Here is a 22,464-nt window from a genome sequence, read left to right as displayed (position 1 = left end):
GGTTCATGTAACATACCAGTGGAGTCTGGGGCAACGTGGACACTGCCAGATTCATTTTGCATTTCTTCTGGAAGTCTACAGGAGGGGCAATGGAAGCCTTCACAGGTAGCACACTAAGCACAGGCATACCTCAGAAATGTTGCTGATTCAGTTCCAAACCACCTCAACAAAGCAAGTGTTACAATAAAGGGAGTCATGATCTTTTTTGCTGGTGGCGGGTCTTGCCTTCAATTTGTAAAACAAGTGCAACATCTGTGAAGCTCAATAAAGTGAAGGGCAATAAAACAAGGTATGCCTCCAACTGGGATCTTATACATAGATGTGGATTCCCAAACACTAGTAAGGAACAGTTTCTGAATTTTAATTAATATATTTAAATTTAAGGAAGCACAATGGACAGGGCTGACTTAAAACCTTTCACTAAAGAAGTTACAGGCCTGGGATTCTGGTCAAGAGGGCATTGCAAGTAAACATAGCTCACCTCCTCATAAAACCACATCAAAATTACAACTAATCCATAAAACAACTGATATTCAGAACCTTCAGAAATCAAGCTGAATGGAAGCCCTAAAACTACATAATTAAAGAAACCACATCAAGACTGGTAGGAGGGGTGGAGATGCGGAACAGGCCGGTCCCACAGCCACATGTGGTGAATAAAAATCAGGAGGGATAGCTAAGGAGCAACGGGTACCAGCCTTACACACCAGGCCCATCAAACCAGGGTTCCAGTGCCAGGAAAGTAAGTCTCTATAACTTCTGGCTGTAAAAACAAGTGGGAATTTAAGCTGTGGAAGGCAGAAACTTCTGGAATCCCAGGCAGTTCCTCTTAAAGGGCCCATGCACAGCCTTCACAGGACTCACTCCTCTAAGATCCAGCATAGGGGCAGCAGACTGAAAGGTGTCAGAGTCATACGGGGAAGAACTGAATTGTCCGGCACCAGGGCAGGAGCTGTGGGGCAGCTTTCTCCCAGACAGAAGTACCGGCAAAAGACATTGTTCCTTTTCTGAGCCCTCCTCCCACAGAGCCACAGAGCCACAAGGAAGGTGCTGTATCTCAGTCTCCATCAACCTGCGTCACACTGTTAGCCTCAACCTGGTGATTCCCTCAGTCCATGCCCCACCCAACTTTCAGGCCCACACAAGCTGTTCCCAGTGAATTTTACACACAAATGACTTGTATTGACCCATGCTTCAAATTTTCCAAATTCTCTCAAAGCAGCAGCATCTGGCTTCAGTGAGCCCCATACCTTTCACTAACTTGCCACAGGACCAGCACTATCAGCAGCAGATGGTGGTTCACAGCTTGGCCTCACCTAGGCACGTCCGAGCCCAGCACAAATAGCAGCCACCTGCAGATCACTTTGTAGCTTAGGCTGTGTGACCCCAGAAAAAAACACAGGTAGTGGCTGCCCTTGCATGTGTTAACAGCAATCAAGACTCAACTACAACAGGAGGGTGTACATACCCCACATGGTAGGTGCACCTTGAGTACCCAGCTTAGGTAATAGGAGAGGCTGTGCCACTGGACCCTACAAGACACCTACTACATTAGGCCACTCTACAATGCCTGGGAGACATAGCAGCTCAACTTAATATAGAAACAAACACAGGAAGGCTGCTGAAATCAGGAAACAAAGGAACATGACCCAAATTAAAGAACAGATCAAAACTCCAGAAAAAGAAAACAAAATGGAGACAAGCAAGCTACTAGATGCAGAGTTCAAAACACTGGTTATAAGGATGCTCAGTGAACTTAGTGAGGACCTCATCAGCATAAGAAAGATCCAGTCAGGAACAAAGGATATATTAAATGAAATAAATAACAATTTATAGGGAAACATTAGTAGAGTGGTTGAAGCCGAGAATCAAATTAGTGACCTGGAATACAAGGAAACCAAAAGCAACCAAACAGAACAGCAAGAAGAAAAAAGAACTGAAAAAAAATGAGGAACCTCTGGAACAACTCTGAGTATACCAACAGTTGCACCATGGGGGTACTGGAAGGAGAAAACAGACAGCAAGAAATGGGAAACCTACAGGGTCCAGCAGAAGAAAGACCTGCTTGAGTGTGGTTGGTAAGGTAATAATATGGATGTAACAATTTGTAGTTTTAATTTGAACATTTCACCTAAAATGTCATCTGGTGTGCTCGAGTGTGATGTTGTTATGTTACAGAATTACATGCTTATGATTTTGTAATAACAAAGGGGCGTTATTTGTGAACCCTGTATTTAAAAAAATAATGACAGAAAATTTCCCTAACTTGGTGAAAGAAATAGACATACAAGTCCAGGAAGTGTAGAGAGTCCCAAGCAAGATGAATCCAAAGAGGCCCACACCAAGACACATCATAATTAAAATGTAAAGGTTAAACACAAAGAGAGAATCTTAAAAACAGCAAGAGAAAAGCAGTTAGTTACCTACAAGGGAGTTCCCATAAAACTGACAGCTGATTTCTCAAAAGAAACTTAGCAGGCTAGAGGGGACTGGCAAGACATATTCAAAGGGATGAAAAGCAAAGACCTACAACCAAGATTACTCTTCCCAGCAAAGCTATCATTTAGAATCGAAGGACAGATGAAGAGCTTCCCAGACAGGAACAAGCTAAGGAGGTTCATCACCACCAAACCAGTATTATATGAAATGTTAATGGTTCTTCTTTAAGAAGAAGATAAAAATATGAATAAAATGGTACTACATATTTATCAACAACTGAATCTAAAAAACAAAATAAACAAGAAGAACAGAAACAGAATCATAGATACAGAGGACATTTTGATGGCTGCCAGATAAGACGGAGGTCAGGTGGATGGATGAAAAAGGTAAAGGGATTAAGAAGTAAAAGTTGGTAGTCACAGAATAGTCATGGGAATGTAAAGTACAGCATAGGAAATAGAATAGCCAAAGAACATACAGGCATGACCCATGGACACGAACAAAGGTGTGGGGATTGCTTGAGGGAGTTGGGGGAGGGGGGTTAAGAGGAAAAAATTGGGACAACTGTTATAGTATTAACAATAAAATACATATTTTTTTTAAATTTAAGGAATAAGAACATCAGTACAGTGTCACAGGAATTGGGATGTGGCCATGATTAATACTTTTGCTAAATTTGTAGAGAAAGCTATTTGACTGAGTAAAATGGGTCAAATATTTCCATGGAAATGAATTCAAGAGTCATTGCTACAAAAACACTGAAAATATGGAAGAAGGCTCATTTATGTCAAGAAATTCTTACAAGAATAAAACCATTCAAGCATGTAGCTTTATGTTCAAATCCAGAGCAAGGGAGTTCTAGCATCGCTTTGTTTGAATCCACTCCTTTCAAATATACTTTGTTTCCAATTTTGAGGCAGAGAGCCTGAGTGAGGTGGAGGAGAAAGCCAAGGTTTCTTTTGAGGTGGGATGGGACAGGATGAAGCACGTCCAAACTTCTGTCCACCCAGCCTTCCTCCTCTTGTCCCATCCCTGTCCTACCCTCTTTCTCTGCCTTTCCTTCACTCTTCTTTGCCCCATATGCTGCAAATAAATCTCAGAGAACCAAGGGTATGGTATTGGCTGGCTGAAGGGAAAGCTGTACCAGAAAACTATTTACATTCCAATTACCTTTAATTTACCCAAGAGACTTCTAGACAAGATGGAGGTGTAAGTAGACATACAGTGCCTCCTTGCACAACCAAAAGAAGGACAGCAGCAAATTCAAAAACAAAAAATAACCAGAACTGACAGAAAATTGAACTGTATGAAAGTCCAACAACCAAGGAGTTAAAGAAGAAACATTCATCCAGACTAGTAGGAGGGAGAGCCAAGGTGGAGAGGACTTGCAGCAAGGTGGTGGCTGGCAGACCTGGTGGTCCCACATTTGTGTGCAGCTAAACTGGGAGGAACAACTGGGGAGCGAGACAGACCATACAACCCAGGGTTCCAGCTCAAGGAGATAAAGCCTCAAAGCCCCTGACTGAAAACACCTGTCGGGGTTGAGGCGGCAACAGGAGAAACTCCCAGCCTCACAGAGAGTTCATTGGAGAGACCCATAGGGTCCTAGAATGTACAGAAAACCACCCACCTGGGAATCAGCACCAGAAGGGCCCAGTTTGCTTGTGGGTAGCTGAAGAAGTGATTGAAAACCAACAGAGAGAGCAGGGCCCAGTTTGCTTGTGGGTAGCTGAAGAAGTGATTGAAAACCATCAGAGAGAGCAGCAAGTGGCACTGTTCCTCTCAGACCCCTTCACGCCACATACAACATCACAATGCAGCCATGTGGGTTGCCCCACCTGGTGAACACCTAAGGCCCCACCCCTTATACATAACAGGTGCATGGAGATTTTTTAAAATGGCCCAAATAAGAGAACAGTTCAAAGCTCCAGAAAAAATATGACTAAGTGACAAAGAGCCAACCTATAAGATACACAGTTCAAAACACTGGTTATCAAGATGCTTCAGGTACTCACTGGGAGCAATGAAGGTTGCATTATGTGAAATGAAGAAAAATCTACAGGAAACCGACAGTGATGGGAAGGAAACCAGAACTCAAGTCAACAGTTTGGAGCAGAAGGAAGAAATAAATATCCAACCAGAACAGAATGAAGAAACAAAAATTCAAAAAAAATGAGGAGAGGCTTAGGAACCTCCAGGACATCTTTAAACATTACAACATCCGAATTATAGGGGTAACAGAAGGAGAACAGGAAGAGCAACAAGTGGAAAACTTATTTGAACAAGTAATAAAGGAGAACTCCCCCAATCTGGCAAAGGAAATAGACTTTCAGGAAGTCCAGGAAGCTCAGAGTCCCAAAGAAGGTGGACCCAAGGAGGAACACATCAAGGCACATCATAATTACATTAGCCAAGATTAAAATGAAGGAGAGAATCCTAGAAACAGCAAGAGATCAGGGGACAGTCACCTACAGAGGAGTTCCCATTAGACAATTGGCTGATTTCTCAAAAGAAACCTTGCAGGCAAGGTTCTGGAAAGAAGTATTCGAAGTCACAAAAGGCAGGGACCTATATCCAAGATTGTGCTATCCAGTAAAGCTTTCATTTAGAATAGAAGGGCAGATACAATCCTTCTCAGATAAGGTCAAGTTAAAGGAGTTCATCATCACCCAGCCTTTATTATATGAAATGTTAAAGGGACTTATCTAAGAAAGAGATAAAAAATATGGACAGTAAAATGACAACAAACTCACAGCTACTAACAACTGCACCTAAAAAAAAAGAAAACAAAACCAAAACAAAGCAAACCAACTAGAACAGGAACAGAACCACAGAAATAGAGATCACATGGAGGGTATCAGTGGGGGAGTTGAAGGGGCAGAGAGGGGGAAAAGGTACAGAGCATAAGTAGCATAGATGGTAGGTAGAAAATAGACAGGGGGAGGCTCAGCATAGTATAGGAAATGGAGAAGCCAAAGAACTTACATGTGTGACCCTTAGACATAAACTAAAGTGGAGGATGCAGGGCTGTGCAGGGAGGATGGGAATAAGGGGGGGGGGGGGGAATGGAACAACTGTAATAGCATAACCAATAAAATATATTCTAAAAAATTACTTTTAATTCTCCCCTCACATCCTAGTATTTTAACCCCTATATTTGTGCTGGGTCTCCTTTCTCACTCAGGCCCCACTCCTACCTTCTCATGCCCTAGAGGGCACCCTGACACAGGGTGGCCCTGGCAACTGGCCTCAGAGGTCACCTCAGAGAAGGTGTTCTGACTGTGCCAAGCGGCTTTGAACTCAGCCTTCTTCCTTGCTTCCTTGTGATGCTGGGGTCAGGGGACAGCATCCTTGAGCGTGACGCAGGATCACAGCAGGTTTCCTCTGCATGGTCCTGTCCCTACAGGCTCAAGAACTTTGGCCAAATTTGGCGTCGTTACCAACATTTCAACCAAAAGCCTTCTGTTCCTTTGACATCAGACATTCCACTGAGGGCTGGAATAGACGCCAGCATTTCTTTGAGAGTTTGACAGTAAGTAACAGACTTCTGTTAGTGCTGCCAAAAGTGTGACAGGCAAAGGCACTACTGAGGGGGTGTACATGGGCAAAATTTATTATTTCAATAGTTAGAACTTACTTTGATTCAGTAAATATATATGTGCATGTATACATATACAAAGAAGAGGATATTGAAGCCATAATTTTAAAGCTATTGCTTATGAGGAGTAAAAACAGAGAAAGATCTACTAGCACCGACTTCAGCAACATACTAAGTAAATAAGCGTATTGGTAATGAGGAGCAGTTGCAAAAATGACTGGCAAGAAACAGGCTGCCACTCGAGGAGCAGTGCCCCTGCTCATGCGTCCCTTGAGCTCAGACTGCAGCGTGATCTGGTTCTTTACCACCACCGCCCCTGAAATGCAAGCTGTTGTCCCACTGGCCACTCACCTAAAAACGCACGCCAACCCCTGTCTGCTCTGACACCCTGAACGCCTGGGTGCGTGCTATGGGCCACATCTGTGAGACATAGGCAGGCTTGCCTGTCTGCCGTCCACTGCCTGTATCTGCTCTGATGTTGGCAAGGGAGTGTGGGGGGGATCTCTCAGGAGTGGTACATCATGAAAGGTGTCCCTGACCGTCTTTCTTTGACTCTCAGGATCGGAGTAGGCCGTGGGGTTCACCGTGTGCAGTCAGTGCAAACACCTGGTCATGAGAACGCTCATTCTGAACCAGTTCTTGAATTCTCCTGTAAGGGCCGCAAGTCACGGAGAAAAGTATAGCAGGGTAAATGTGGCTTTTTCCCTGATCCCCACATGTCAAAATGTATTCGTTAATTGTGTGATATGAGCTTTGGATGAGCTGGATTAAAGTCACTGCCAAAACGGAGTCATCATTTCTGGGTGCTGCTCCCCAACATCTAGCCAGTTTATGGTCAACAGTCCCATCTATCAAGTTATCTAAGTTTTGTTCCTAGTTTACCTTGAAGTTTCAGAGTTCAAGGTCAAACACTTTGACAGCTTTTTCTAACATTTTTTACATTGCTCTTTGGGTTCATAATTGCTTCTATCAGCTTGAGTATTTTTCTGGATAAAGGTGCCCTGGCTCATGCTCTGCAGCAGATAACCAAGGGCCTTCACTGTCTCCTGATCGATGCACTGAAGTGGACACTAAATTCGGTAACTTTCCACATTGTCCCCTGTGCCTGGTATTCAGAGACGTATCCACACTAGGATCCTAAGCTTCCATAAGAAAATAACAATCCAACCTCTAGATTAGCAGACTATAAATATACTTAAAAAAAAAACTTAACAAAGTATTTAAGGCGGCTGGACTCTGGTTATACGTAGGAAGTATAATAGCCTGCTCACTTTCCTGTTGCTCATTTTTAAGAAAGATTTGGTTGCCTGGCTGGTGTGGCTCAGTGGACTGAGTGCTGGCCTACAAACGAAAGGCTTTCCAGTTTGATTCCCAGTCAGGGCACATGCCTTGGTTATGGGCCAGGTCCCCAGTGCAGGGTGCCCAACAGGCAACCACGCATTGATGTTTCTCTCCCTCTTCCACCCTCCCTTCCCCTCTCTCTAAAAATAAATAAAATCTTTTTTAAAAAGATTACTTACAGCTATGAAAAAAGAAAGAAAGATTAGATTGAAGACAATATTATTTGAGGAGGAGGCCCAAAGGACAGGTAGTCTGTGTGTTCTTCTCTCAGTCCTCTGGAGCCCCCCGCCAGGCCAGCGGAGAGCAGGCCACACAGGGTGGCCTATGAATGAACTACTGTGGCCACAGAGCCAGCAGCCCACATGGAGGGGCTTAAGGAAAAACAACCCAATGAATAACAGCTCACTTTAAGTCTTTTAAAGACTTTGGGTCTTATGTTGCAAAATCTTCTCTAGGAAGATTCTCTGGACATTTCTCTCTCCTCTCTGCTGTGGGTGTAATTTCCCTTCACCTGAGCAGTGGGTAAGTTTTCACCCGTGGACGCCATGACTCACGTACTGAGCACCCCTCCCTCAGCGCTGGCTGCCAGGGCCACGGCCAGGTCTGAGGCCCACCTGCCACAAATGAACAGTGCTTGCCATAGGTGCTTAGTGTATTAACATCACATGCGACTTCAGCTTATCTTTCCTATTTACATTCTCCTCTTTATTCTCTCTCAGCTCCAACTTCCTCACCTGTAAAAATGAGATAATAAGCCCTGACTGGCATACCTCAGTGGTTTGAGAGTGAGCCTGTGGGCCAAAGGATCGCGGTTCGATTCCCAGTCAGAGCATGTGCCTGGGTTGCAGGCCAGTTCCCAGCGGGGGACGCCCGAGAGGCAACCATACATTGATGTTTCTCTCCCTCCCTCCTTCCCTTCCCCTCTAAGGATAAATAAATAAAATCTTTTAAAAATGAGGTAATAAGACTATCATGAGAATTTAAAAAGACACAAACTGCTGTGTATTCTCTGGTACATATATACTCAATATATTCTAGTAACAGCTCACATTTACTGAATGCTGGTTGTGCACCACGACGTAGCACTTTGAGAGTATATTTAACTCCCACACTACTCCATGAGGTCAGTGCTAGTATTGTCCCTATTTTACAGAGGAGGAAAAGGAAGCCCAGAGGATGTGAAGAAATCTGACCAAGATCTCAAATCTATCACAGGTAAAAGTTGGAACTGAATGCAGCCCTCCTGGCTCTGAGCCAACACTCTTAACCGTCCACTGATATGGTGGCTATTACTCTAAAGCTATTTTTTAAAAAATAATTTCTTTGTCTTGTTTTTCCAATCACTTATTTATTTGTTTGGCTATTTATTTTCAGAGGCTGGGTGCAGTCACATTTCACTTGTAAGCATCCCCATTTTTACAAGTGAAAGTACCATTTCCCAGGATAACACTCCGTAGTTTTACCATTGTGTTTACCTTTGAGCAGGACCACTGCTCATGCATAGATACCTTTGTGCAGTTTAGAAAAAGGGGCATCCATTTATTTTTAACATACTTTCGATCTTGTATTAGATATATTTATGTAAACTGTCTTAAGTCCTCTGTGGAATTGATAGTTACAGGAAAACAAATATAAAACTTCATCTTGCATTTAAGACCCTTACAGTTATGGGTAAGTATTAATACATGTATTACCTTTATATCCTTGTTCTGTCTCCCTGAGATCAATTTTGGTTATTGGTTTGAAATCAGTATCCCACAGTCGTATACACCCGTCACGTCCGCCAGTGGCAAAGCCTTCCTCACAAGCATACATGCTGAAGATCCCAGCCTGTTAATTAAGGCAGATAACACTCAGTGCCGCCATCATTCTAGACAGTGATGGAGAGTCTTGATGATTGAAAATCAAAACAAATCCCTGTTCTCTGCTGAAATCCTGACAATGAAACAAGAAGCCATTTAGAGTACCCTTTATTTTAGCTAGATTAAAAATTAATGATAAACACCACCAGAGCTAATTATTTCAAGACATCCTTTGCCACTAGTAAACTGATGGCAGGTTGTTAAAAAATTATTCGGAATTCCTTGGTTAAAGCAGACAAGTGATCATTATGAAGAAAAAAATGTGACAACTGATCAGTACAAAGAAAAATAAAACGATGGAGGGGTTTCATATAAATTGCCGCCCAAATAATCAAATAAAGACATTCGGGCTAGGAACATAAACACTTCCACATCTCCATGAACTCAAGAAGGCACCACCTAGAGCCCTGGCTGGTGCAGCTCAGTGGATTGAGCACGGGCCTGCGAACCAGATGATCGTGGTTCGATTCCCAGTCAGGGCACATGCCTGGGTTAGGGGCCAGTTCCCAGCAGGGGATGCACGAGAAGCAACCATACATTGATGTTTCTCTTCCTCTCTCCTTCCCTTCCTCTCTAAAGATAAATAAATAAAAAAATATTTTAAAAAAAGAAAAGAAAGGGTTCTCTGGTGTGGAAGAAAGTGGAGCACATTGGCTTAAATAAAAAGATTTTTAATTAAAAAAAAAAAAAGAAGGCACCACCTGAGTCCACCTGAGAGCATAAATTATAGTGGTGGTAGCTTACGCATCCTTGAAGATGCTTTTCTATGTCTGAAATAGTTTCATTATTTAAAGATGTTTTTCTGCAGGAAAATATTTTATTATTTGGTCTGTTTAAAAGTGCTACAAGTGAACAGTGTTGACCTAAGATCCAGAGAAAAAAGAAATTAGGTTACTAAGGCAGCTGCTTTTATGAATAAGGACACTTTTTGTTTTAAAAGCTGTTTCATAACTATCTAAGCCAAGAAAAATTGGTCTTGAACATACAAGACAGTGAAAGGTCTAAAATTTCACAGCTCTTTTTCTAAGAGTTCTTTAAACTTTTCTCCCTATTATAATAATAGGGGATCAATTTGGAGGCAATAAGCAAAAGGGATCTCAAGTCTCCTGTAACATTTTACCACGCCTCTATTCACCATAATAGGCTTTATGTTTCATGTTACCTCCATTTTGTCGTCTATAAATAGAGCAATGGAACCTTTTTAATATGTGTCAAAATCTAACAGAGAGCTCAGAAGTAAAGTTCGCCCTGTCCTCACAGCGCAGACCATCAAAAGAGAGTTTGTCCATGGTTTCTATTTGCATGTTAACAGCTCGTGATGTGGACCTAGAGGCGAGGAAAATCTACCTTCCTAATGCATGTAGAAGTAGTCATCCCCAGCCTTGCTATTCAATGGGTGGGCCATAGGCTGGCAGCAGTGAGGTCACCCCAGACGCACTGAGTCAGAGTCTGCACATCAACACCATCCCCAGGGGACTTGCACGCACATTCAAGTATGAGAAGTGCTGGTTGGTGAGAGGGAACTGACAACGAAATAGTTCCAGTCTTCTGCTGAGCTGCCGTTGATGAATAGCAACACTAATCAGCCAGTTAGTAACTGAAGAGAAGGCTGATTAAATTATAGTGTTTTTAAAATATTTCTTCTAGGTGAACAAAAAACTTTGGGAAATCTTTCGGGCATGTTTAGGGACTGCTCAGCAGAGCTGGATGGCCCTCAGCAATGGGGAAGAGAGAGAGAGACTTGTGGCCTTAACTTACTAAGTAAATCACACCAAATTTCCACCTAGGAATACTCACACTATGTGCTCCTTGAATGGTGCGGACTAAATTGAGCCCTTTCCAGACATAGATGTCCCCATTTAAAGCACCGGAGTGGGTGATATCTTCTTTGGCACACGCAAGGCAAAGGATGGTCTGAAGATCCCCTGTTTTGCCAAATATCCCTCTTTTTGCAGTCAGAGCATTTCCACATAGTGTCCAAAACTAGGAAGTGATAAAATAAATAGATCCAAAAATAGAGCATTCCAATGCACGTCATTATTAGTATTTACTTGCTTACATTTCAATGTGTTACATAATTTGCTACAGCTGAACTAGGTACACGTAATTTAACTTGTTTTGCTGCGACAGTAGAGAACCGTAAAACATTTTAGCCAACTAGCAGATTAAAAAAAACTTACGATATTTCAAAATGTTCAAAGTTCCAAAATTTCAAAACTTTACTGTTTAATGATAATTTAATATCAAATGTCAGCGTCCCCAGATTTAGAATACAGAGGATGAATCATCATGCTTTTGTTTGATGTATTTGTCAAATTATAGAACTAGTATAGGTTCACTGTAGAGAAGTTTAGAAATACAGAAAAGATAAACAGGAAAATTCAGACTACCTGCAACCTCTTGTTAACATTTTAGGCATTTTTGGTGTATATAAATATATTTGGAAATAATCTGTTTCTAACTAAAAATACTATAAATCTTCACTGTAAAAATGTTACATAGAAATAAGTAAGTTTTTACATATAAGCTATAGCTCTACATAGCCAAAGAACCGACGAGGCTTTTCAGTTTTATTGGTGTAATTTCTCAGGTGCAAAACCACAAGCATAGAGCTTGAGCTACTTTATGGAAGGCAGCAGGGAGACTCCCATGGTTTCATAAAAATTACATATTTTGCTTTGCCATACTTTTTTTCAAATACATGAACTGGTCTAACTTTAGTGCCACGTACACAGTCCCTCACAGTTTACAATGGCTCTTTACATATGTCTAGTCACTTAATCTTCGTAATACCCTTGAGAAGCGGCTAAGGCAGTTGTTATTACCCGTGTTGGGCGGGGAGAAGAGAGTCTTCACAGCTCCCTGAGGGTAAGGAAGGGTTCAGGGGGATTATACATGATAAAATATTGACATGTCAGTCTTTGCTTTGGGAACTTCAAATCTAATGAAGATACACGTAAAACAACAAAAGACCATTTTAAGGCAGCCTATTCAGGCCACCTGCAAGTGGCAGGAGAATTCAAAGAGAGAAAAACACGTTGAATTAATTGGGATGAGTGAGAGCAGGATTGGGATCCACAGTGAGGAAGAAATCGCACTGGGGTTCAGGAGAGCAGGGTTAGGCAAATCTAGGTGACAGGAAATGTGAGGAAAATCAGTGGCAACGCTAATACTCTGTGCCTGCAGGAGAGGGAAAATAGTGGTCCTCTCAGAGTCGGGGTTGTGGGGCGGGGGCGGCAAGGGACGTGGTGTGGTCCTGGAGGAAGCGGTTCTGGGATGGCTGTGCTACCAGGAGGGCCGGGTCGCAGGCAGCTGCGCTGAAGGTGGCCCTTTGGGAGGAGGAGAGACAGAGGTGCACCCTTGTGAGACAATACAAGGTTCTTCTCTCATTCAAGAAGAAAGTGTCAACTCTGGTGACTCACTCTTTGGGTACTGGTTTTATGAAAAGGCATGAAAGTCCACATAGAAAGAATAAAAAGATCTGGGAAAAGATAGGTAAAAGCTTTGGTAAGATATTTAATATTTAAGTGTTAACTCTGAACCTGACCGAACTGTTTGACCTAACTACGTACATGCCAAAGAACTTGATGTTCATTTCTTTCTCACTATGTATCCCCAAGCATGAAGGTAAAAAAAGAGAAATTATTGTGTAACTATTATCCCTTTCACTTGGGGTGTGCACCTCTGACCTCTGAATGATTTCTAGAGAGACAACAGCAGAAAGTAGAGACCATTATCCTCAGACACAAAAGGTTTCTGATAAAAATCACCCAATCTGATGGTATAAATGTCACCAGGAAATATTCTGAATAATCAAATAATTCTCTAAAAAGGCAGGCACAAATGTCATGCCAGGCTAGGTGTGAGGTTTTCTCCAGAGAATGGCAAGTGTTCGGCCTATGATCACTTCCTAGGAGGCGCTCTCTGTTTGGAAAACTGTGCCAGCGGAGGGTAGCAGCACATCACCAAACCCGCATCACATGGAGAGTCCCTGTCCATCTTCTCCAACCCCCGCTCACAGGCGACAACGCATGTTCCGTTGGAACTGGCAGTTCCCTGGAGTTCATCTGGCCCAGGCGATCTCCAAGGCCCCTTCGGTCTCTGCCTAGAGACTGGGGGAGGATCAATGCCCACAAACCTCGTACACTCATTTGCTGTAAAACCAACCAAGCAAACGAAGCCCAACTGCTACTGATTCTCAAGCGTTCATTTCAGATCACTGATTTATTCGCCTGTTTGCAACACCAGAAAGGATTTCACCCTAGCTATAAAAAATTCACATGGAAATATTTTCTTGGAGTGCATCAAAGATTTTGCATTCACTGTGTGACTGGAATCACTCACAGGCTATTAGGCACCTTTAGGAAGAAAGGGTGGGGATCCTAGAATTGAAGAAAATATACATAGTGAAAACAATTTGTTGAAGTTTGTTGAAATTTAATGTGGAGTTCTTTCTAAACAAATTAATAAAGAATGGCTGAGCTGGGAGGAGGGGGATATAAAGGGACTAACTGGTAATAGAAAAATACAATTAAGATTAAATTTAAAAAAAAGAATGGCTGAGGGGGCATTCGCAGATTCTTCCATTTGAGGTAAAAAAAATCCTTATTTTTGCCTAGGGAAAAAAATGCCTAAGTCTGCTAAAACACAATTAACAAATTTATTAGGATAAGTAGATCTTAGCGTTTTCAAATGAAGTTCCAGGGTTTTCTCTTTCTCTGCTCTTAGATTTAACTGATTGAAAGTTAGAGTTAACCAAGGATGTAAAGAAACAGGAAGAGCTAAGAGTTCTATCAATTAAGCAGCTAATCCATTATTTTTAAAAATCTAGTTTTGGGGAAAGGGGAGTTAAGCCAAGTTGGATCATTAAAGAAATAATTTCTGAGTGGGGAGAGCTACACAGGGAGCCAGAGACTGAATTTAAACCTTCTCCGCACCACCATCTCTGTGGTCCTAGGAAATGGGAAAAGCAGTTAACATTATAGCGCCCCTACTGGTTCTATTGACTGGTCAATGTAACTCCTAATAAATTCAGGAGGTAGTTTTTCCTAGAGGAAGATTAAATAGCTCTCCCAGAGTCAGGTAGAGGGAGCTAAAACCAATGCTCAATACAACTTCCTAGGCCTTGGCTTCCTCACTGCAGAGTATGCGGGTTGGACAATGGGTCCCAGACTCCCAGACAGCCACCCAGCCTCATGGAAGTTGGGCACAGCATGAGCTCACGTATATCTTTACTTGTAGCTCTGAGAACAACTTGGTGCTCTTGCCATGTTTTAGACAGATCAGAAACTCATGTTGGCAGACACATATTTTGATTAATAAAAGTTATTAAGCTGATTAATATTTAATGACTACAATGTATTGTGGCCAAAGTCTTTCCAAATGTTGGTTCTCGTAGAAAGTTTTACAAAGAGGTCCTCTGGTGATGATAACACTGATAATCTTTGAACATGTTATGGGCCAAGGACCTTTCTGTTCCCCAGTCCCGTGATTCATTCTATGGGGGACCAATGCCTCCTATCAACTCCTGACCCAGTGCCCCCCCTCCCCTGGGTTCTGCTGCCTTCCCAGCTCTCCCCACTAAACCCACCTGCCCACCAAGGCTCAGCTCAGACAGCGCCCTTTCCGGAAACACCCACCATTCCCTGACCACTTGGGATTACCCCTGTAGAATTTCAGTTTTGCTTCTCTTACATAAGGTTCCGTTTTCATGTTTTTAGTCGCTCCACTTCAAGCAGACTGAAAAGAGGGTCAGTTTTTACTCTTTCACACAGTACAAACTCAGCTGTTTATCAAATTTAATGAGTCTTCTAGACTTTCGCGTGGGCTGTGTGAAACAGAAGGAAGGATCCTCCAACTGCTGCTGAAGCAACAAGTACCCGTATTTCAGCAAACATGTTCTCAAGTTAGAATCAGGCCTTTGCACAAAGGGTACAAAACGTTTATGAAGCCCTAAGGTGTTGGTAGGACACCTGATGTTAGCTTCCTTCAATATCAGAGAAGCAGATACGAAGGCTCTAAATTCAAGAAAAACAATATGAAGTCGAGCAGTCTCTCAACACCAAATTATGTATATAGACACCTAACATTCTTTTCATTCAAGGTACCAAAAATTTGAAAAAGATCACTACTTTACCTTTATATGTTTTACTCCACAGCTAACCACTCTGTTTGGCTGATACGGATCCCAGGAAATATCAAAAATCTGTTTAAAAAATATTAAAAGTTGCTATGTTGGTCATTGACATGTTTTTACCTTCTTTCAGACATCAGGCTGACTGCCAGTACTCCGCCCTGACTAGAACACCATGTTACCCGCACAGACTGCAAAGTGGAGGGTCGGACCCTGGGGATGAGTCGGGAACTGCCAACACATGTTTTATCGTCTCATCTCTACGTACCTTAGGCCTGGACAGAGAGGGAATAACTAGCCACCATCACTGAGAACAAACTGGTGTCATATTTCTAACTTTGTCCGGGCAGGGTACATAAATTGTGATGATGTAGGATGATTTTTTGATCAAATTTTCAAATAGCTCGCCACAAGGCTAATTAAACACTTTTGAGAGAATTTTTTTTAAATGAAAAATAAAAAGACATTATAAAATGCTTCATTTTGAGTAGGAAAATGGGGCCAACAGTTTCCAGTATCACAGAAGTTAATATTCCTGAACGTAAGGCAGAGCCGTTTCCCTGGCACCAAGCCCACTGAGGCCGTCCTTTTAATCTGATCCATAATGCTATCATAGTTTCAGTTTTCCCAGGAACTGCAAACATATCTGCTAATATTACTCATCATTCTTTAAGAAAAGCTGCCAGGCAGACTGAAGGTAGTTCTATTTCCACTGGGGGAGAGGGAACAGAAGACTATGGTCCTCCAGGGTCAAATCGCCCAGGGCAGTTGTTGAACGTGCGAGTTCCCCTGGCAGAGAGAACGAATTTAGTGGGTCTGAAATGGACTCCAGGTGCATCTTTAAACAGACCCTGGGAGATTCTGGTGCAGGTGGCCTGCAGACCACATTCTCTGAAGCTCTGATAGAAAAAAGAATCAACGGCCAGGGCCAGCATCTAGACCACAGAGTTCTTAGGCCACTAACTTCTCATCACAGAGGAAGGAGCAACATGAGCCAATGATCAGAGAAAAAAGGAAGACTTATAGCCTTGGTTATGTAGAAAGGAACACTTATGGACCACAGAAAGAGCACTAAAGAGAGAGCCCTTGGTCCAAGTACCCATCTCAGCTTTGCAAGCTCAGGCAACGCTTAGCATCTTTAACTTTAACCTCACCTTCCTCAAAATGAGTGACACCACCTCAGTTTTGTTATAAGGTCAATTAAGATAAGGTAAATATCATTTTGCCGGCTGCAAAGCACTCATTATACAAACGAGTACTGGGGATTAAGCATGTTAGCCACTAAAATAATTTTGAATGTAATTATTTTCCCATAAGCATTCAGCAATCATTTACATTAGCATCAATAATAAAGAACAAAACTAGGTGTGACAGAAATGACAGGGTCTAGGAGAACAAAGTTATAAAAGAACATTATTTCATTAAAATATTCTAGGCTATTAAAGTTAGAATTCTCACTAGCACTGCACTTCTCACAAGCCACCCCTAACTGGAAAGTGTACAACCCAGCAACTACGCAACAGGAAATTCATCTATCGATCCAGTCCAGTTACTTTACAAGATGTGATGGGCTCGCAGGATACACAGAAGCAGTAGCATCCAAAATGTAAGAATTGCAAATATTTTCAACTTGCTCGGTAAGAGCTAAGTTGTTACCAATTAAATACCAACAAGTTAATACCAATACCTGGGGTAGAACCCAAGAATCACAATTGATGCTGTAAAATCCCCACAGAGTATTATGTGTTGTTCGGGCTGGAACCACTGGGCCGGGCCGCTCCCAACACTGAAGTTCCACTGCCGGTCACCCTGGGCTTTCTGAGAACTTAATCCCCGAGTGCAATTTGCCCAAATGTGTAGGAACAACTATGGGATCCCCTTAATACCATAATTGTTCATGGAAGGCTACACTGTTCATATCAAAGGTTTTTTCAGACTTCAGAAAATATTTAATATTTAATATTTAATATTTAATTAAGACCTCCTTCTGCATGGGCATTCAGCAAAAATACAAAACAACTAGGAATCAACGTAAGACAATCATACAAAGTCATTATTTTTTTATCAGAAAGTTAAGGCAGTAAATTAGCCAAATTGTATTCGTGATGCAAGATACTACAGAGATTGACTTCTTACCAGTTCGTGCACATGCCGGCTTCACATCCCACTGTGCCAGCCATGACTACGAGGAATTAGCATTTCTGATCACACTCACTTCGGTGTGAATGACAAGCGCCACACCTTACACTCAGGGTGCCCGAGTGCAGCAAAGAACCACAACGTCATTACGTTCATTTGAAATTCAAAGGTATATGCTTTTAAACGTAGTTTGTGAATATAAATTTCTAATAACTACTTCCATTTCTAAATAAATACATACATCTAAAATTTGCATATAATTCAAATTCAGTTCTATTTTGATTTTATGAGGAAGCCATGAAAAGCAGTAACAACTTCAATGAAGCATTCGGTCTCCAAAAGAGATGCGAACATAGCTATTAATCCTAAATCAAGTCTTTAAAAACAGTAAGTTTTAAAGCTGAACATGTAGGGAAAGCACACACGTGGAAAACTGACTTTAAAAAGCCTCAGGAACTTTGAGAAGCTCTATCACAGCGCCCCCCGTCACACAGTCCGTAGGGCTCCATCCACCAAGGTCTCCTTACCCGGTCCGAGTGGCCGGTGGCTGAGGCCAGCAGCTTTCCCTTCCTCCAGTCCCAAACGCAGACTGTGTTTTTGGCATCTAAGCCCACAGAGGCTAAACGCTAAGAAGAAGAACAATAACTTAATACCTAAAAATGATGGCAAGATTTCCCATTATCCACACTCCCTTTCAACAAATGGTTACCGATGACCTATTATGGGCCAAGCTTTGGGCTTATAATGAAAAAAATAATCCCTCAAGATCCATCTTAAATCCAAAAAAGCTATCACAGATGACTTCCATGCACATATACTGAAATTTCAAAAACCTATCACTTACATCTTAATTATCCTTCTTAAACATAGAAATATAGGTGCAAAAATCTCATGAATCTCTGATTAGTCATTGGAAACCATAGAAACAGAACTTGAAGGCAGGGTTTAAATTTATTTTTTAAATTTAAGATCTTAATGTGAGATTTAAGAGAGTCTAGGATTTTATAGTCTGAGAGCCTCCACAAACTGCTAGAATTAAAAGGTCTGACAACAAATAAAGGAGAAATCCCATATGTAATATTATTTTCATTCTTCTTAATTTCCATAATTTCGCAAACATCCCAAGTGACTCAAAAAGAATACATAATTTTAGCAAAAGGAAACTGGCACTTCATCTTCCAGTACATATTCTTTGGGTTCATATCAGAATTTGTCCTCAAGAGAAAGGAAAATTTAACTTACCTGTCACCAAAGTGAAACCCACATTTCTTGATCGAGACAAAGCCAAGAGGAATCTGTTTTGTTCATTTGTAGTGACAGACCCCATAGCTACCTGAGAAACATTTATATTCCCTCTGTTGCTTGAGAGGGGATGGGCTATTTGTCATTTTCTAAATATCACTTGATTCCGGTGAACTCTGTCTAGGGAATAAGGCCGACCTGAAGAGATAGGCTCAGCAAGCCAGGAAATCCATCGTGGTAAAGCACGGGAGGTTATTTTCCTCAACCGACTAAAGTGCCCCGACTCCACCCTACCCCCACCTGCAAAATGAAGCCTAAAAGTTAAAGCTGACTTCCCTCAGTCACTTTACATTTTTCTTGCCATGCTTTAGAACAGCGATTTTCAGCCAGCGTGCTGTGACACACTGGTGTACTGCCAGAATTTCGAAAACATGCAATATTTTAGTCAAGGGCACTTCTTTTCCCTTAGATTGTCAAATAAAATGGCAATAGCCAACTGAGATGAATGAATCAAAATCATACCTATTTTTGTCATATTGGCAAAAGATATGGTGTGCTCCAGAACTGTAGCAATTAGCTTAGGTGTGGTATGGGGTGAAAAAGGTCGGGTACTGCTGCTTTAGAACCAATTCTGAAAAAGAATGTTTGCTAGAAAAATGCAACCAAAATCAGATTAGAGAATGAGAGTCTAAGAACACATCCAAGCACACGTTTACACCTGTGTGTGTGCGCATCCTGACACATTCATTCAATTTAGTCAGGAAGTCCATAACTTCAAGTTCAAACAAAAGTCAATAGCCAGCTTTCTTGTCTTTAGGTGTGGATATGCAATGGAATGTAGGCATGACCCTCACTGAATTAGATGAGATTACAATGTAGTAAAATGAAAAATAGGTATACCAGAAGTCTACACTGTAGTGAATCTGGTTCCAGAAAGAAAAATGAATAATGAACGCTACTCTCTCAAAGTAGAAGAATCCTGGTACACCAACATTAACTGTTCAAAAAGTGACTCAAACTAGGTCAAGTCCTACAATCCACTGAACTTCACACAAACTCTGAGTTTGGTCAAGCATCTATGAATAATTTGACAGGCCTTTTTACAGCACAGGCTTACAGAATTCTGAACTTTGACAAAAATTGGATGGAAGACATTAACTGGCAGAAATACAGAGGGTTTAAAAACAAAGTACAGGTGGCCTAGGAACACAGAGAAGGCCAGGGTGGGGGAAGGTAAGGCCTCAGTGAGGAGGAAAGTGCAGTGGGAGCCAGGAATGACCCCTCTATCTTCCCACTCCTTTCTGTAACATAGCTTTAAAGTGGAGACACAATCAACATCTATGACATCTAACCAAATCTTTTCTGCCAAGTGTTGCTGGTCGTCAAAGAAAAAGAAACTTTGTTGGGGCCACTGGGAAGGCTTCATGAAGACCTTTGAAGTGTGTGGAAGACTGAGTTATTTTAAGGGGCAAAGAAGCTGGACAGGATGCTCGAGGTGGGGAGGACAGCCTGCGGGGGCCCGCAGGTGCCAAGAGCAAGGGCTGGTGGAGGCCTCCTGCTCACCTGTCCAGTTCGACCACAAGGGGATAGTGAAGATAAGGCTGGAGAAGGTGGTTAGCCTGGAGCACCCAGCTATGAAATGCGGACTTGATTCAATGGGTGCCCTAAGGTTTCTTGTTTTCAAACAATTCTCTGACACTTTTTTTTCCAGTTGGTGAAATGTATTATCAAGAAATTTACTGTGTTGAGACGAGCTAAGAGGTTGTTTAAACTGTCAGGTAAGACACAGAGGTGGAACTTACAGGATGGTGGCAGAGAGGATGAGCTGGAGAAGATGAACGTCAGAGCTACTGTAAAGAAACTAATAAATTCACATGCAGCAGTGACTGCCTGAATTCTGGGGGAGTGGGTAAGGAGAAGCTGTTTGAAGTGACCTCAAGGGAGAGAGTCCAAGAGAACCTTCTCAGTGGATTATCAGGAGATGATGTCATCTTCTGAAAGCAAGGGAAACCAAGGTGATGCTCAGAGTGTAAGGTGTGTAGAACAGGTTTGGTCCAACCTTTATTCTAAATAGGAAGCTAATGATGGAAGACAAAGCGGAATTGCTGCGCGGAATTGTAAGTCATGGTGGACGCAGTCTGCATGAGTCTAGGACTTCCTCCCTGGAAGCTTTTTAACCAGATGCTGAGACTGGGGGGCGGGGACCTCACTGGGTTTATTCAGAACTGGGTGTCAGTGCCACAAGCTCAAAAGAGGCCCAAACAGGTGAAGACCCTCAGAGGCTGCCAAGGGCAGACAGCAAGGGGTGACAGACCTACATCTATAGGCCTCGTGAATCATCATTCTAAATGACCTATGAGAAATCATTAAATAAAATGAAAATAGAAAAAGGTACACACCTGTCCATCCGAGTCGAAAGCCAGGCAGGCGACTCCATGTGTATGGACATCTTTGAGGATAGACACGGTCTGGACATTATAGGAATCCCATATACATATATATGGCTCCTTCCCAACTTGGCCAGTTGCAACTAGAGTTTTATCTGGATGTAAGGCAAGGCTGGAAAAGAAAAAGGGCTCTTTTCACATCCTCTACCGAACACAGTCAAGAAAAACACCAATCATCTTTTATCCACGTTTGTTTCTCATTTTAATCATCTAACAAGAAAAACAATCTGAACTATGCCCCCCAAATAATTAACTACCCAATTGGTCTAAATATACCATCAATGTTCAACTTTGGCAAAGAGGCTTAGCATAATTTAGAAACCGTTTCACCTGATTTTACCCACTTGGTTACCTTGAAAATGAGACACTATCAGGATTATAATTCTATGATTAGAGAATCTTCTGTATGGTTCTGCTTTATGTCATGATGTTTACTCACTAATTTTGAAAATATTCAGCTTTCAAGCTAGCTCTTGACTCCAGTTTAGGGGAACTGCTGTTGCTAGGAGAAAGCGTGCTTCTCAGGGTTAACTAAACCAGCTGGAGATGCCGCGCACCACACTCATTAGGGTTTCAAAGCACAGAGGGCTCCGGAGTCAAGAGCCGCTCCTGTGGCCACAAATCATGTATTTGAAATGAAATTGTCTACTTTACACCAATTACTGTGACACCAAGAGAACGGCTAATTACTATGCTTATATTTGGTGCAGCATTTCCCCTCTGCAGTCCAATCAAAATAAAACTCCGTCAAACACCAACCAGAATTTCTAGGAGTCTGCAGCAGCCAAGAGGGAGAAATGCTATCTACTATTTCCAGCTGAGAAATCACTCTCATGTTTTCAATTCACTGTGTAAAGAAGTTGTGCCTTTCTGAAAGTAGATATTGGCATTGAAAACAGAACAAAAAAGAGCACATTACCTATATTTGAAAAATCTAGCAGGTGACTGTTTACGTAGTCACAAAAGTCAGGGTTTCCCCCTTGTCAATTTCAGCGTGACTTTAGAAAGAGTGCACAGTCCAGAATCAGACACCTGGATTTGCCCTTTACTACCTCTGGTCACTTGAACGTATTGATCTCTTTTGACTCAGGTTCCTCGTCTATAAAATGAAGATACTCTATTAAAACAGGTAACATAATGACTGTAGAGCATTTAGCACAGGACCCGGCACAAAGTGAGCACTTGATACAAGTTCTTTATCACCATCACTGGTGTAACCGGCGTCAGATAGATAACGACTACATGATCAAGTCTGGGGAACAC

General features: G+C 42.0%; 1 protein-coding gene across 1 annotated transcript in view; it reads right to left on the bottom strand.

Moving 5' to 3' along the window:
• The window catches only part of EML6 (EMAP like 6), a 229,424-nt gene that overhangs the window by 126,195 nt on the left and 80,765 nt on the right, over nt 1–22,464 (bottom strand). The window contains exons 2-6 of the mRNA XM_037047921.1: nt 21,154–21,313; nt 18,040–18,138; nt 15,377–15,445; nt 11,038–11,223; nt 9,073–9,208 (exon numbers count right to left, since the gene is read on the bottom strand). Coding sequence (XP_036903816.1) covers nt 9,073–9,208; nt 11,038–11,223; nt 15,377–15,445; nt 18,040–18,138; nt 21,154–21,313 — 650 coding nt within the window. The remainder of the gene's footprint in view (nt 1–9,072; nt 9,209–11,037; nt 11,224–15,376; nt 15,446–18,039; nt 18,139–21,153; nt 21,314–22,464) is intronic.

This window comes from Sturnira hondurensis, unplaced genomic scaffold, assembly GCF_014824575.4.
Source record: "Sturnira hondurensis isolate 20B ecotype Veracruz unplaced genomic scaffold, ASM1482457v3 Scaffold0006413, whole genome shotgun sequence".
NCBI lineage: Eukaryota > Metazoa > Chordata > Mammalia > Chiroptera > Phyllostomidae > Sturnira > Sturnira hondurensis.
This window is presented reverse-complemented; position numbering and strand designations above follow the sequence as displayed.